This window comes from Hyla sarda, chromosome 5, assembly GCF_029499605.1.
Source record: "Hyla sarda isolate aHylSar1 chromosome 5, aHylSar1.hap1, whole genome shotgun sequence".
NCBI lineage: Eukaryota > Metazoa > Chordata > Amphibia > Anura > Hylidae > Hyla > Hyla sarda.
The window spans coordinates 245,568,602-245,586,323 of record NC_079193.1 but is presented as its reverse complement, the minus strand read 5'-3'; the positions used below and the strand labels follow the sequence as shown (position 1 = coordinate 245,586,323).

The 17,722-nt window shown below is 43.0% G+C and overlaps 1 protein-coding gene across 6 annotated transcripts in view; it reads left to right on the top strand.

The window, feature by feature from the left end:
• Window positions 1-17,722, top strand: part of C5H18orf63 (chromosome 5 C18orf63 homolog) — a 185,754-nt gene that overhangs the window by 122,438 nt on the left and 45,594 nt on the right. For all 6 annotated transcript variants that reach the window (XM_056521441.1, XM_056521442.1, XM_056521445.1 and 3 more), the window contains 2 exons: window positions 1,235-1,311; window positions 7,948-8,057. In XM_056521441.1, the coding sequence (XP_056377416.1) occupies window positions 1,235-1,311; window positions 7,948-8,057 (187 nt within the window). The remainder of the gene's footprint in view (window positions 1-1,234; window positions 1,312-7,947; window positions 8,058-17,722) is intronic.

Below are 17,722 nucleotides of genomic sequence, written 5' to 3'. Positions count from 1 at the left end.
TGGGACTTGAATCTGGTTCTGGGGGAACTCCAAAGTGAACCTTTTGAACTCCTTGGGGAGGTGTCCCTGCGCCTCCTTTCTTGGAAAGTGGCGTTTTCTTGTTGTTATCACCTCCATTCGGAGAGTGTCTGAATTGGCAGCTCTCTCCTGCCGTTCTCCGTTTCTGGTGCTTCACCAGGACAAGGTTGTCTTCCGACCAGATCCTTCCTTTTTTGCCTAAGGTTGTTTCGGCCTTTCATCTCAATGAGGACATTGTTCTTCCGTCCTTTTGTCCCGCTCCTTCTTATTCTAGGGAGCATTTACTCCACAAACTGGATGTGGTTCGGGGTGTTAGGTATTACCTCTCTATCTCTTCTTCGTTTCGTCAGTGCGATTCCTTTTTCGTCTTTACGGAAGGTTGTCATAAGGGACAACCTGCTTCCAAGGCCACTGCTTCTCTGTGGATCCGGTCTGCCATTTCGGAAGTCTATCTCTGTAGGGGGAAGACTCCTCCCTTCAGGATTGTGGCTCATTCTACCTGTTTCTGTTGGGGCATCCTGGGCTCTCCAGAACAAGCCTCGGCCTCGCAGATTGCAAGGCGGCTACTTGGTCGTCTTTGCACACTTTCTCGAGGTTCTACCAGGTTCATACCTTTATATCGGCTGATGCTAGTCTGTTCCGTAAACTGCTGCCGGCGATAGTGGAACAGCCGTCTGCCTGACTGATTGTCTGCCCACCCAAGGGACGGCTTTGGTATGTCCCACGGTCTGTGTCCCCCAATGGAGCCGATAGAGAAAAGGAGATTTTTTTAACACTTACCGTAAAATCTCTTTCTCGAAGGTTCCATTGAGGGACACAGCTCCCGCCCTTTTGGGTTTCTCTTTGGTTCTCTGTCCCAGGGTGTGTTCAGTTATATCTTTTCTTCTGATTCTCAGACAGTTTGTGTTTTTTCCTTGACATGTCGGTCCTCTCCTATTGCTCTGGTACTAAAACTGATTACCTCAGGGCCTAGAGGCTACCTCAGGGCCTGCTGGGAGGAGCCGACTTCTTTGTTGCCATAGTGTCATACCTCCTAGAGACAGCAGCATACACCCACGGTCTGTGTCCCCCAATGGAACCTTCGAGAAAGAGATTTTACGGTAAGTGTTAAAAAATCTCCTTTTTATCAGAGCTTGTTAAAATAGGAAATCTATTAAAAAGGAATTTTTAATCATCCTTATGATTTTATTGATAAATATATCTCTATTTATTCCAGCAATATCTGTCAATATATCAGATAATCAACTATTTATCACTGTGCAAGTGCATACAGTTCGACTGCCACCTTCTCAGGTAGTTTTTTCTTTTGATAGTACTGTACTACTGTAATACTTGACTGTTCCATAACCTGTAGTAAAAGATATAATGGAGATGATCCACCAGCAAGGCAATCATCTAAACCTCAAAAGCAACTCTACATGAATTGGCCTAGTTTCTTTAGTCAAGACTTTGTTTTGGAGTAACACAGAACCACAATTAGCAATAAAAATTATTATTTTAGTTAAAACAATGAACAAGTTATACATTAGAGAGACTGTTCAATTATGGAAAGTATTTGGCTTAAAGGAGTACCCCGGAGGACTAAGCCCATAGCCCATCCTTTCCCTCTCATCAACCTATTTAATTCTAAATGTCATTCATTAAAGGGGTACTCCACTGGAAAACATTTTTTTAAATCATCTAATGCCAGAAAGTCAAACAGTTTTGTAAATTACTTCTATTTAAAAATCTTAACCCTTCCAGTACTTATCAGCTGCTGTATGTTCCACAGGAAGTTCTTTTCTTTTTGAATTTATTTTCTGTCTGACCACAGTGCTCACTTCTGTCACCTCTGTCCATTTTAGGAACAGTCCAAAGTAGGAGAAAATCCCCCTAGCAAACCTATCCTGCTCCAGAGAGTTCCTAAAATGGACAGAGGTGTCAGCAAAAAATGACAGCAAAAGCCCCCAGAAAACGTATGAAAAATGCAGAAATGGTTTAACATGCAACACAATCAATTGTGATATTATGTCAAATCATTTTCTCCTCATGGCCAAATTTCTCTAAAAAATGCACATTAAATAAGAAAACACACATAATGTAAACTGGCCTCAACCCACTTTTAACCTCTTCAGGACGCAGAGCGTATGCATACGCCCTGCATCCTGAGTCCTTTAGGACGTAGGGCGTATGGGTACGCCCGTGGGGATTCTGGTCCCCGTTGTTAGCCGGTTTGGCACCGGACCAGGATGACTGCTGATGTCTATTAGCAGGCACCCCGTGCATATGCCCAGGGGGGTCCTGAGACCCTCCCCATTTTGGCGATTGCTTGTCAATTCAGACCGGCGATTTTTGGCGGATCCTGGTCATAACTGTGTCCCAATGAACCGGAAAATCAGGGGGATCGGGGGTGTCAAAGACACCCCCGGTCCCCCTGAAGGGATAGGAGTTAAGGGGCAGGGGTGCCACCCCTCCTATCCCTACTATTGGTCGTCAAGAAGCGATGACCAATAGCGGATCGGGGCAAGGGGGGGTTAAAGTTCGGTTTCCCCGTTCTGCCCACCGACGCTAATCCGGGCAGAATGGGGGAACTGTAGCGTGATCGGCGGCGGTAGCGGTGGAGATCCATTACCTGAACGGTGGCGGCAGGTGGCAATGACGTGCGGCTCCCTGGTGAAGACTACAGAAGCCAGTGAGTAGTTGCCTAGCAACATCTGGGGGGGGATAACGATTGGAGACCACTATACTGTGGTCTCTAAACTGTAGTCCTCCAGATGTTGCAAAACTACAACTCCCAGCATGCCCCGACAGCCGTTTGGGCATGCTGGGATTTGTAGTTTTGCAAGATTTAGAGGGTTACAGTTTGGAGATCACTGGCCCTCCAGATCTTGCAAAACCACAACTCCCAGCATGCCCACACAGCAGTTTACTGTCTGGGCATGCTGGGATTTGTAGTTTTGCAACATCTGGAGGGCCATAGTTTGGAGATCACTGTGCAGTGGTCTCTAAACTGTAGCCCTCCAGATGTTGCAAAACTGCAAATCCCAGCATGCCCAAACAGCAAACAGCTGCCTCAGCATGCTGGGAGTTGTACTTGCGTACCTCCAGCTGTTGCATAACTACATCTCCCAGCATGCCCTTTGGCGATCAGTACATGCTGGGAGTAGTTGTTTTGCAACAGCTGGAGGTGTGCCCCCCTATGTGAATGTACAGGGTACATTTACACGAGCAGGTTTACAGTAAGTTTCCTGCTTCAAGTTTGAGCTGCGGCACAAACTCCTATCGGGAAACTCAGCGTAAACCTCCGCCTGTTTGAATGTACCCTATAAACACTACACAAACACATAATAAAGGGTAAAACACTACATATACACCCCCTTACACTGTCCCCCCCAATAAAAATAAAAAACATATCGTACGGCAGTGTTTCCAAAACGGAGCCTCCAGCTGTTACAAACCAACAACTCCCAACATTTCTGCACAGCCACTGACTGTCCAGGCATGCTGGGAGTTTAGCAACAGCTGGAGGCACCCTGTTTGGGAATCACTGGCATAGAATACCCCTATGTCCACCCCTATGCAATCCCTATTTTAGTCCTCAAATGCGCATGATGCTCTCTCACTTCGGAGCCCTGTCGTATTTCAAGGAAACAGTTTAGGGCTACATATGGGGTATTTCCGTACTCGGGAGAAATTGATTACAAATTTTGGGGGGCTTTTTCTGCTTATACCCCTTATGAAAAAGAAAAGTTGGGGTCTACATCAGCTGGTTAGTGTAAAAAAATGTTTTAACATGCTGGTGTTGCCCCATACTTTTTATTTTCACAAAGACCCTTAAAATTTGTAACGCAATTTCTCCTGAATGCGGAAATACCCTATATGTGGTCGTAAAATGCTCTGTGGACGCACAACAAGGCTCAGGAGTGAGAGCGCACTATGCACATTTGAGGCCAAAATTGGGGCTTTGCACAGGGGGTGGCTGATTTTACAGTGGTTCTGACATAAATGCAAAAAAATGAATACCCACATGTGACCCCATTTTGGAAACTACACCCCTCACGGAATGTAACAAGGTGTATAGTGAGCCTTAACACCCCACAGGTGTTTGACGAATTTTCGTTAAATTTGGAAGGGAAAATGAATAAGGGGTGCAGTGAGCATTTACACCCCACAGGTGTCTGACAGATTTTTGGAACAGTGGTCCGTGAAAAAGAAAAATGTAATTTTTTCATTTGCACAGCCCACTGTTCCAAAGATCTGTCGAACGCCAGTGGGATGTAAATGCTCACTGCACCCCTTATTAAATTCTGTCAGGGGTGTAGTTTCCAAAATGGAGTCACGTGGGGGGGGGGGTCCACTGTTCAGGCACCACGGGGGGGGGGGGGGGGGGCTTTGTAAATGCACAAGGCCCCCGACTTCTATTCCAACCAAATTCTCTCTCCATAAGCTTAATGACGCTCCTTCTCTTCTGAGCATTGTAGTGCACCAACAGAGCACTTGACGTCCACACATTGGGGTATTTCCATACTCAGAAGAAATGGGGTTACAAATTATGGGGGGCATTTTCTCCTATTACCCCTTGTAGAAATGTAAAATTTGAGGGAAAAACTGCATTTTAGTGGAAAAAAAAAATTCATTTACACATCCAACTTTAACTAAAAGTTGTCAAACACCTGTGAGGTGTTAAGGCTCACTGTACACCTTGTTACATTCCTTGAGGGGTGTAGTTTCCAAAATAGAATGCCATGTGTTTTTTTTTTTTTGGCTGTTCTGGCACCATGGGGGCTTCCTAAGTGTGACATGCACCACAAAAAAACATTTCAGAAAAACTCACTCTCCAAAATCCCATTGTCGGTCTTTCCCTTCTGAGCCCTCTACTGCACCCGCCGAACACTTTACATTCACATATGAGATATTTCCTTACTCGAGAGAAATTGGGTTACAAATTTTAGGAAGATTTTTCTCCTTTTACCCCTTGTAAAAATAAAAAAACTGCAAGAACTGCAAGTCTACAAGAACATGCGAGTGTAAGAATGAAGATTTAGAATTTTCTCCTTCCCTCTGCTGCTATTCCTGTGAAACACCTAAAGGGTTGACACACTTACTGAATGCCATTTTGAATACTTTGAGGGGTGCAGTTTTTATAATGGGGTCATTTGTGGGGTATTTCTAATATGAAGGCCCCTCAAATCCACTTCAAAACTGAACTGGTCCCTGAAAAATTCAGATTTTGAGAATTTAGTGAAAATTTTAAAAATTGCTGCTGAACTTTGAAGCCCTCTGATGTCTTTCAAAAGTAAAAACATGTCAACTTTATGATGCAATCATAAAGTAGACATATTGTATATGTGAATCAATATATAATTATTTGGAATGTCCATTTTCCTTATAAGCAGAGAGTTTCAAAGTTTAAGAAATGCAACATTTTTAAATTTTTAACAAAATTTTGGAATTTTTCACCAAGAAATGATGGAAGTATCGACGAAATTTTACCACTAACATAAAGTAGAATATGTCATGAAAAAACTATCTCGGAATCAGAACGAAAAGTAAAAGCATCCCAGAGTTATTAATGCTTAAAGTGAAAGTGGTCAGATTTGCAAAAATGGCTATGTCCTTAAAGGGGTACTCCGGTGGAAAACTTTTTTTTTTATCAACTGGTGCCAGAAAGTTAAATAGATTTGTAAATTACTTCTATTAAAAAATCTTAATCCTTCCAGTACTTATTAGCTGCTGAATACTACAGATGAAATAGTTTTCTTTTTGGAACACAGGGTTCTTTGCTGACATCATGACCACAGTGCTCTCTGCTGACATCTCTGTCTATTTTAGGAACTGTCCAGAGCAGGAGAAAATCCCCATAGCAAACATATGCTTCTCTGGACAGTTCCTAAAATGGACAAAGATGTCAGCAGAGAGCACTGTGGTCATGATGTCAGCAGAGAGCTCTGGGTTCCAAAAAGGAAACCATTTCCTCTGAAGCATACAGACCCTAAAAAGTACTGGAAAGATTAAGATTTTTTAATAGAAGTCATTTATAAATCTGTTTAACCTTCTGGCACCAGGTGATTTAGAAAAAAATGTTTTCTACGGGAGTACCCCTTTAAGGTGAAAATGAGCTATGTCCTTAAGGGGTTGAAGGTGTACTCCGGCTATAATACATCTTATCCCTTATCCAAAGGATAGGGGATACGATGTATGATCGCGGGGGTCCCGCCGCTGGGGACCCCTGAAATCTTTCACTCCGCACCTACCTATGTAAGCTCTCCACAGTGCTGGAGACTGAGAGTGAAGCGTGACGGCCACGGGGCCTTAGTATCGTGACATCACGACTCCGCCCCGTGTGACGTCATGCCATGTTACCTCATTGCAAGTCTATGGGAGGGGATGTGAAGGTGGGTGCGGAATGACAGATTGCGGGGGTCCCCTGCGGCAGAACCCCCGCAATCATACATCTTATCCCCTATCCTTTGGATAGGGGATAAGATGTATTAGGGCCGGAGTACCCCTTTAAGTCTAATGAATTCACCTAGGTGAGCTCCAGCAATAGCAGCTTAATGAGATGGTTATGTGCAATGATCAAACGCCTCATTCAATGGGATTTTAGTGATTTAGTTACATCCAATATGGAGCACAACTCATGCCTGGCACATAAGTTAAAAAAGGGAAAGCACAATGACATCTGCTTTGTCATCTAATAATAGCCTATGCTGCACCATATAAGCAGGAAAATAAGCAGGAAAATAAAATTATAAAGTGCTTCTTTCACCAATAAGTATTACTTATTTACAGCTAAAGATGCGACTAGGAGATAGTCATAATACAGCTTACACCTAAGCTGGACCCATGGCTTTTAAGGTAACATACAAATCACAGGGATCATGTCACAATATGGTGCATCTTCTGCTTCTAAGCAGGAAACCCCATGCTTAACCCAATTGAACTGCAGGCCAACAGGAATCTTCATTTTCTCATTTAGAAACTGTCTGCTGTTAAAAAAATAAATAAAAAAATCCCACATCTTTTGCAAATAACTGTAAGACAGTATCCACAGACTAGTGAATAAGTGTCTGATCGAAGGGGGACCTGACCACTGGGACCCCCACAATCCTCTGAATGGGGCCCTACCCTAACTGCTGAACTCACAAGTCTGCTGCTTTACACTTGAACCATCCGGCCCCCATCTCAGCCTGTGATTGGCTGAGCGGGCCGTCACTACTGTCCAGCATTAGGGCATCTCAGGGGGGCTGGAGTGCTCTGGGAGAACCAGCGGACTCATTAGTTCAGCAGTGACAGCCGGGTCCCATTCAGCATAGGGGATATGTTATTCATAACTGGATTACCCCTAGGGGTACACCCGTGGAAATATATATATATATATTTTTTTATCAACTGATGGCAGAAAGTTATGTTAACAGATATGTAAATGACTTCTATTAAAGAATCCCAATCCTTCCATTACTTATTAGCAACTATATACTACAGAGGAAATTCTTTTATTTTTGGATTTCTTTTCTGTCATGACCACAGTGCTCTCTGCTGACCCCTCTGTCCATGTCAGGAATTGTCCAGAGCAGGAGAAAATCCTCATAGCAAACATAGTCTGCTCTGGAGAGTTCCTAAAATGGACAGAGGTGTCAGCAGAGAGCAATATGGTAGTGACAGAAAAGAAATCCAAAAAGAAAAGAATTTCCTCTGTGGTATACAGCCGCTAATAAGTACTGAAAGAAATAAGATTTTTTAATAGACGCAATTTACAAATCTGTTTAACTTTCTGGCACCAGTTGATTTAAGAAAAAAAAAAAAAGTTTTCCACCGGAGTACCCCTTTAACACTAACATTTACTGTCCAATGTATTCATTTTCATTTTAGTGTTAACTTTAATAAATAATTATAAATTTACAAATCTTTATAAGCAAAGTAAAATATATACCATTTTTTTTTAACTAGCTGCGTGATTTTGATGTTGCCTCTGAATGTTTTGAAAGTTCATTAACATGGAATAGTTTGTTTATAAGAAAGAAAAACAACTCAAGTAGTTGGTGCTATGTTTTACCAAGGTAAGATTTAACTAACATGTGTATATTACACACTAAGGATGGGGTTATATGGGACGTATAAGATTTGCGACTATATATAGAGTTTAAATTTTGTCGTAAGAAAAAAAAAACTAGTTGCAGATAGGTCCTAGAAGTTACATCAGTGGTTCCCAACCTTTTTCAGCTCTGGGCACCTCTCATGAAAAATGTTGTTGCCGAAAGACAAAAAATAGCTACAAATAAGCAATGCACAATAGCTCTATGTCTGTTGGCTCTGCAGATTACAATGCTTCTATATGTGATGTCTTCTCTGATCGAAGTCGTTCTCTTTCCATCATGACAATTTCTTTCAGCCCCAACTCTTCAGCGCAGAACCTGCAACACAAACATATTAGTCTCCGAACCTTTCCAGCATTCTTCTACACTTTTCCCCCACCTATAGGGTCCCAAACACTAATAATTCTGCCGTTACGCACAGTAAAGTGGGTTGGTGGGAAGGGGTAGGTTGGTTCCCATCCCCCCATTGGATAGATAGGTTTCTCCAGTAGGTAGTTTTTCCCCATTAGGTAGGTGCTCCTTGTATGTAGCTTGTCCCCAGTATGTAGGACCCTCCTTTAAGTAGCTTGGCCCCTGTAGGTAGTTTGCCCCCTGAATGTAGGACCCTCCTTTAATTAGCTTGTTGCCCCCTGTGTGTAGGACCCTCCTGTAGATGGTTTGCCCCGTGCATGTAGGACCCTCTTGTAAGTAGATTGCCCCTGTATGTAGGACACCCCTGTAGGTAGATTGGCCCCTGTAGGTAGTTTGCTTCCTGAATGAAGGGACCTCCTGTAAATAGATTGCCCCCTGTATGTAGGCCACTCCTGTTGGTAGCTTTCCCCTGATTGTAGGACTCTCCTGTAAGCAGCTTGCCCCTGTATGTAGGACCCTCCTGTAGGTAGCTTGGTCCCTGTAAGTAGGACCCTCCTGTAGGTAGCTTGGCCCCTGTAGTTAGCTTGCCCCTAAATGTAGGACCCTCTTGTAAGTAGCTTGCCCCCTGTATGTCGGACCCTCCTTTAGTTGACTCGGCCCCGGTGGGTAGGACCCTTCTTTAGGTAGCGTGGCCCCTGTAGGTAGGACCCTCCTGTATGTCGTTTTCCGCCTGTATACAGGGCCTTCCTTTTTAGGCAGCTTAGCCCCTGTAGGTAGGACCTTCCTATTTGTAGTTTGCCCCCTGTATGTAGGACCCTTCTTTAGTTAGCTTGGCCCCTGTATGTAGGACCCTCCTGTACGTAGCTTAGCCCCTGTAGGTAGGACCCCCCTATATGTAGGACCCTTCTGTAGGTAGCTTGGCCCCTGTATGTAGGACCCTCCTTTAGGTAGTTTGGCTTTTGTAGATGAGTACAGTACAGACCAAAAGTTTGGACACATCTTCTCATTCAGAGTTTTCTTTATTTCCATGACTATGAAAATTGTAGATTCACACTGAAGGCATCAAAACTATGAATTAACACATGTGGAATTATATACATAACAAAAAAAAGTGTGAAAATATGTCATATTCTAGGTTCTAGCCACCTTTTGCTTTGATTACTGCTTTGCACACTCTTGGCATTCTCTTGATGTAGTCACCTGAAATGGTCTTTCAACAGTCTTGAAGGAGTTCCCAGAGATGCTAAGCACTTGTTGGCCCTTTTTGCCTTCACTCTGCGGTCCAGCTCACCCCAAACCATCTCGATTGGGTTCAGGTCTGGTGACTGTGGAGGCCAGGTCATCTGGCGCAGCACCCCATCACTGTCTTTCTTGGTCAAATAGCTCTTACACAGCCTGGAGGTGTGTTTGGGGTCATTGTCCTGTTGAAAAATAAATGATGGTCCAACTAAACGCAAACCGGATGGAATAGCATGCCGCTGCAAGATGCTGTGGTAGATATGCTGGTTCAGTATGCCTTCAATTTTGAATAAATCCCCAACAGTGTCACCAGCAAAGCACCCACACACCATCACATCTCCCCCTCCACACTAGCACACCTGTGAAGTGAAAACCATTTCAGATGACTGCCCCTTGAAGCTCAACAAGAGAATGCCAAGAGTGTGCAAAGCAGTAATCAAAGCAAAAGGTGGCTACTTTGAAGAACCTAGAATATGCCATATTTTCAGTTGTTTCACACTTTTTTGTTATGTCTATCATTCCACATGTGTTAATTCATAGATTTAATGCCTTCAATGTGAATCTACAATTTTCATAGTCATGAAAATAAAGAAAACTCTGAATGAGAAGGTGTGTCCAAACTTTTGGTCTGTACTGTAGGTAGGACCCCCTTGTAGCAAGTTTGTCCCAGGTAAATGAGATCAAAGAAAGTCCAGCTCACCCCTGTTTGCCCACCGCGTCACGGACTGGTGCGGACCTTACCGCATGCAATAATCAAGAAAGAAACGATGTCCAGTGCGGTAGCTCAAATGCAGATGCGATCTTTATTGGTGACAGCAATTCACATGGACAGACAGTGATACGTTTCGATAGTCTTATTGATCTTAATGATGGTGATACATAGACTGTGTTCCTTGGATTGCTTTTATGGCGGTGAGACCTGTCCACACAGGTGAATTACATCTGTGTGAGAATCGGTGGAACCTCCCACCGTGCAAAAAAGCACATTCCAACATACAAAGATTAAAACGGGTATGGCTCACATATAGAAAAAACATCAAAAAACATCTTTTATGAACAATTGTTATACATACAAAACAGAGCTCTCCTCTAATCTAAAAGAAAAAAGTGATCACAGCAGGTACCTCTAGAATCCATATGTATATTTTACTAATAGGTACAGAGGTAACATAGCGACCACCTATAAACAAGACAAAATATTACTAAAAACACAAGTATCGCAATAAAAACCAAATTTATTCAGCACTAATATACTTGTGTTCTGTCAACACGGGAGGATGTATGCATACAACATTATTAATTATTATTAATATATGGTAAATTTATTCATGTCACAAATACAAACAAACAATGGTGTTGGCAGACAGAAGTAATGGACCCATGTATTGGGAAGAAAGAATGAATTGTGAGAGGAATGAGAGTACTTGCAGGGATGCAAGTAAAAAAGTCAACCAATACTACTTATGTCAGCGAGTGTAAATTGATATAATATGAAAAAAATATATGAATCTATATTGGTTATGATACACTTACATCCATATGAGTAAACAAAAAAAATACTTTGTGGATCAGGTTACTCAATAATGGAAAATGACACCCTGCCTTTTATTTAATCCAGCAGGGCACCTACTATTGAGTTGCATGATCCAAAACACGTCTCTGTCAAGAAGCTTCTGTCTGTGGTAACCCTCTTCTGTCTGTGGTCACCCTCTCCAACCAACACATGTAAATATTGGCTAGGGAGGGGGAACATTTTGCCCCCATTGAAGCTCCGGTGGTCTGCAGCAAGAAATCACTGTCAAACATAAAAAAAATTATTAGTGAGCAAGAAATCCACCACCTTGATGATAAATTCCTGCAGACCACCGGAGTAACCTGATCATGTATCCAAAAACCAAGTAAGGGCTACAGATGCTTGATTGTCGGGTATTACGGAGTACAGAGATGTAACGTCAGCCTTTATGCCAGCTGACTGTTTTAAACACCTCAAGATGTCCTGTATCTTTTATATAGCCTGGCATCTCCTCTATCAATGGCTGGAGCATAGAATCTACCCACACGCATAAGTGCTAATTGAGAGAGGAGATGCCACCAACTATGGGGCGCATGGGTGGGGGTAAGGTGTCTCTGTGCACCTTGGGGAGGGAATAGGAAATGGGGGTCATTGGGTATTGTACACAGATATATTCTGCCTCCTTCATGGAAAAGTGACCTCCTTCCACCCCAAGGTCCACATTACTTTTTAAATCATCAATATTGGTGTTGAATCACTCAACAAAGGACTATAAGTGTATACAAAAAGAATCCAAAATGACACCTTACTGTACATCCTGCCATCATGGCTGCATAGTGTCTACATATGATCCTAACATGATAACGGCATACTCAAAGTACCAATCCACCACACAAAAAAAAAAAAAGAGTAACTAAATGCTGCTTAATTAAATATAATATCTTTATTAAATAAACAAAGTATAAAAACATAAGACCAAAAAATGGAGCTGAAATGACTGAGGACCTCAAGAGCATAGGCCGAGCAACACTACAGAGACACGGACAATAATGTAATAATCTGGGAACAACTCTGTGGAAGTTGTATGCAATGCACCTGCGCACTGAAAATATGTCCCGTGTAAACACTGGGGACCCTGGCTGGGTAAATATTCCCTCCGGAAAGAGGCTCCCAGTGTATTACTGACAACTTAATCCAAATATATTGGCTATTTGCCATAAAAAGATACGAGTGCATAAGGTGCTAATTAGGGCTTACCCATTCTAAAATGCCGTGCTCCGCTCCCCAACGCCGTTTCGTTTCCTTTTTCAAGGGGCCGCTGCTCTGAGCACAACTATTAGAGACATAATGAGAAAAAAAATCCATGAAATCACATTGTCTGATTTTTAAAGAATTTATTTGCAAATTATGGTGTAAAATAAGTAGTTGGTCAATAACAAAAGTTAATCTCTATACCTTGGTATATACCCTTTGTTGGCAATAACAGAGGTCAAAGTTTTCTGTTAGTCTTCACAAGGTTATCACACACTGTTGCTGGTATTTTGGCCCATTCCTCCATGCAGATCTCCTCTAGAGCAGTGATGTTTTGGGGCTGTCGCTGGGTAACGCAAACTTTAAACTCCCTCAAAAGGTTTTCTATGGGGTGGAGGTCTAGAGACTGGCTAGGCCACTTACAAAGCCACTGCTTCGTTGCCGGGTGGTGTGTTTGGGATCATTGTCATGCTGAAAGACCCAGCCACGTTTCATCTTCACTGCCCTTGCTGATGGAAGGAGGTTTTCACTCACACTCTCACGATACATGGTCCCATTTATTATTTCCTTTACACGGATCAGTCTTCCTGGTCCTTTAGAAGAAAAACAGACCCAAATTGGGACATCACAATAAAACCCTGATTGTCCCAATCAGCTAGGACACGAGCGGAGGTCCCCTTACCTGCCTCTGTCGCGTCCGATTGGCGATTGATTGCCCAAGCCTGAGATCCCTCGACCGCCTGTAACACTGATCAATGCAAAGCTATGGCTTTGCAGGGATCAGTGTAAAAGATCAGTGTGTGCAGCGTTATAGCCCCCTATGGGAGCTATGACACTGCAAAAAAAGTGGAAAAAAAAGTTAATAAAGGTCATTTAACCCCTTCCCAAATAAAAGTTTGAATCACCCCCCTTTTCCCATTAACCCCTTAAGGACTCAGGGGTTTTCCGTTTTTGCACTTTCGTTTTTTCCTCCTTACCTTTTAAAAATCATAACCCTCTTAATTTTCCACCTAAAAATCCATATTATAGCTTATTTTTTGCATCACCAATTCTACTTTCCAGTGACATTAGTAATTTTACCCAAAAATTCACAGCGAAACGGAAAAAAAATCATTGTGCGACAAAATCGAAGAAAAAACGCTGTTTTGTAAATTTTGGGGGCTTCCGTTTCTACGCAGTGCATATTTCGGTAAAAATGACACCTTATCATTATTCTGTAAGTCCATACGGCTAAAATGATACCCTACTTATATAGGTTGGATATTGTCGTACTTCTGGAAAAAATCATAACTACATGCAGGAAAATTTATACGTTTAAAAATGTAATCTTCTGACCCCTATAACTTTTTTATTTTTCCACGTACAGGGCGGTATGAGGGCTCATTTTTTGCGCCGTGATCTGAAGTTTTTAACAGTATGATTTTAGTTTTGATCGGACATTTTGATCACTTTTTATTCATTTTTTAATTTTTTTGCGCGTACGCCATTGACCGTGTGGTTTAATTAATTATATATTTTTATAGTTCGGACATTTACGCACGCGGCGATACCACATATGTTTATTTATTTTTTTATTTACACTGTTTTATTTTTTTTATGGGAAAAGGGGGGTGATTCAAACTTTTAATAGGGAAGGTGTTAAATGACCTTTATTAACACTTTTTTTAAACTTTTTTTTTGCAGTGTTATAGGTCCCATAGGGACCTATAACACTGCACACACTGATCTCCTATGCTGATCACTGGCGTGTATTAACACGCCTGTGATCAGTGTTATCGGCGCTTGACTGCTCCTGCCTGGATCTCAGGCACGGAGCAGTCATTCGTCGATCGGACACCGAGGAGGCAGGTAAGGGCCCTCCCGGTGTCCTGTAAGCTGTTCGGGACGCCGCGCTTTCACAGCGGCGGTCCCGAACAGCCTGACTGACTAGTCGGGATACTTTCGCTTTAGAAGCGGCGGTCAGCTTTGACCGCCGCTTCTAAAGGGTTAATACCACACATTGCCGCGATCGGCGATGTGTGGTATTAGTCGCGGGTCCCGGCCGTTGATGAGCGCCGGGACCGACGCGATGTGATGCGGGGTCGCAGCGCGACCCCGCTTCATATCGCGGGAGCCGACGCAGGACGTAAATATATGTCCTGCGTCGTTAAGGGGTTAAAAAAAAATTGTGTAAATAAAAATAAATTGCAGTGTTGTAGCTCCCAAAAAGTCCAATCAATACAAAAATGGTACCGATAAAAACATCAGCTCACGGCGCAAAAAATTAGTCCTCATACCTCCCCGTACGCGGAAAAATAAAAAAGTTATAGGTGTCAGAAGATGACAATTTTTAACATATACATTTTCCTGCATGTAGTTATGATTTCTTTCAGAAGTATGACAAAATCAAACCTATATAAGTAGGGTACCATTTTAACCGTATGGACCTACAGAATAAAGGTAAGGTGTCATTTTTACCGAAAAATGCACTGCGTAGAAACAAGCCCCCAAAAGTTACAAAATTTAATTTTTTTTTCTTCAATTTTGTCGCACAATTAATTTTTTTCTGTTTCGCTGCTGATTTTTTTGTAAAATGACTAATGTCACTGCAAAGTAAAATTGGTGGCGCAAAAAATAAGCCATCATATGGAATTTTAGGTGCAAAATTGAAAGCGTTATCATTTTTAGAAAGTGATGAGGAAATAATGAAAATGCAAGAACAGAATAAGCATGCATCCTTAAGGGGTTAAGCAGGGGGACACGTCTGGCACTGCATTATTTGAGTCCCTGGCAGCGTAGTGTGTTACTGATGGTAGCCTTTGTTACTTTGGTCCCAGCTCTGTGGTTCATGTGGTTCTGGGATTTTTGCTCACCGTTCTTGTGATCATTTTTATAGATGAAAAGTTTGGGAAAAGTTTGTTTCGATCCGAATTTTTTCGTGGCAAATCTATATAAAAAAAGGCTATTTCTAGCCTACATACAGCCTCTATAGGGGTATAGAACACTTTGCTGTGTTCTAAAACGCATATGGAGTGTGCTGGGTTAGTGAAATAATACTGTTATTCAGAATAACATGCAGATTACCGGCATCGCTTTTAGAATCACTGTCGCACAGCAGCACAATGACAGAGCCTGGTGGTGGCATCAGTGTCAGGAGATCATATAGTGCCTGAATGACAGCGTGGAGGTGTTGGCAGCATGAGGAGACCATTTAGTGGCTGAATGGCACAGCGTTGAGGTGTTGGCAGCATGAGGACACCATATAGTGGCTGAATGACACAGCTTGGATGAGGCTGAAGCATAAGGACACCGTATAATTGCTCAATGACACAGAATGGAGGTGTTGGCAGCATGAGGACACCATATAGTGGCTAAATGACACAGCTTGGATGAGGCTGAAGCATGAGGACACCATATAGTGGCTCAATGACAAAGAATGGAGGTGTTGGCAGCATGAGGAAACCATAGAGTGGCTGAATGGCACAGTGTGGAGGTGTTGGCAGCATGAGGACACCATATAGTGGCTGAATTAGACAGCTTGGATGAGGCTGAAGCATGAGGACACCATATAGTGGCTCAATGACACAGAATGGAGGTGTTGGCAGCATGAGTACACCATATAGTGGCTGAATGGCACAGTGTGGAGGTGTTGGCAGCATGAGGACACCATATAGTGGCTGAATGACACAGCTTGGATGAGGCTGAAGCATAAGGACACCGTATAATTGCTCAATGTCACAGAATGGAGGTGTTGGCAGCATGAGGACACCATATAGTGGCTGAATGGCACAGTGTGGAGGTATTGGCAGCATGAGGACACCATATAGTGGCTGAATGATACAGCTTGGATGAGGCTGAAGCATGAGGACACCATATAGTGGTTGAATGACACAGAATGGAGGTGTTGGCAGCATGAGGACACCATATAGTGGCTGAATGACACAGCTTGGATGAAGCTGAAGCATGAGGACACTATATAGTGGCAGAATGACACAGCATGGAGGTGTTGTCAGCATGAGGAGACCATATAGTGGCCTAATGACACAGCATGGACATGTTGGCAGCATGAGGACACCATATAGTGGCTGAATGACACAGCATGGACATGTTGTCAGCACGAGGACACCATATAGTGGCTGAATGACACAGCTTGGATGAGGCTGAAGCATGAGGACACCATATAGTGGCTGAATGATACAGCATGGAGGTGTTGGCAGCATGAGGACACCATATAGTGGCAGAATGACACAGCATGGAGGTGTTGTCAGCATGAGGAGACCATATAGTGGCTGAATGACACAGCATGGACATGTTGGCAGCATGAGGACACCATATAGTGGCAGAATGACACAGCATGGAGGTGTTGTCAGCATGAGGAGACCATATAGTGGCTTAATGACACAGCATGGACATGTTGGCAGCATGAGGACACCATATAGTGGCTGAATGACACAGCATGGACATGTTGTCAGCACGAGGACACCATATAGTGGCTGAATGACACAGCTTGGATGAGGCTGAAGCATGAGGACACCATATAGTGGCTGAATGACACAGCATGGAGGTGTTGGCAGCATGAGGACACCATATAGTGGCTGAATGAAACAGCTTGGATGAGGCTGAAGCATGAGGACACCATATAGTGGCTGAATGACACAGCATGGAGGTGTTAGCAGCATGAAGAGACCATATAGTGGATGAATGGCACAGCCCGGAGTTGCCAGCAGCATGAGTAGTCACTAGGCCTTCACAATCCCTAAGATTAAAAGATGAATTAAGAAATTTAAACCGAAGATTTTGGATAGCGGGTGCTACCTATGAGAAAATTTGAAATTCCCAGGCCCCACAGCGGCATCAGTAACCCATATATTGCCTGAATGACACAGCCTGGAGTTGGCTGATGCACGAGTACACACCAGGGCTTCACAATCCCTCCAAAAAAACACCACAATTTTAGACATTTTTGAAAAAGATTTTGGATAGCGAGTGCTACCTATGAGAAAATTCGAAATGACCAGACCCAGGCCCCAAAGCGGCATCGGCAACCCATATATTGCCTGAATGACACAGCCTGGAGTTGGCTGATGCACGAGTACACACCAGGGCTTCACAATCCCTCCAAAAAAACACCACAATTTTCGAAATTTTTGAAAAAGATTTTGGATAGCGGGTGCTACCTATGAGAAAATTTGAAATTAACAGACCCAGGCCCCACAGCAGCATCAGTAACCCATATATTGCCTGAATGACACAGCCTGGAGTTGGCTGATGCACGAGTTCACACCAGGGCTTCACA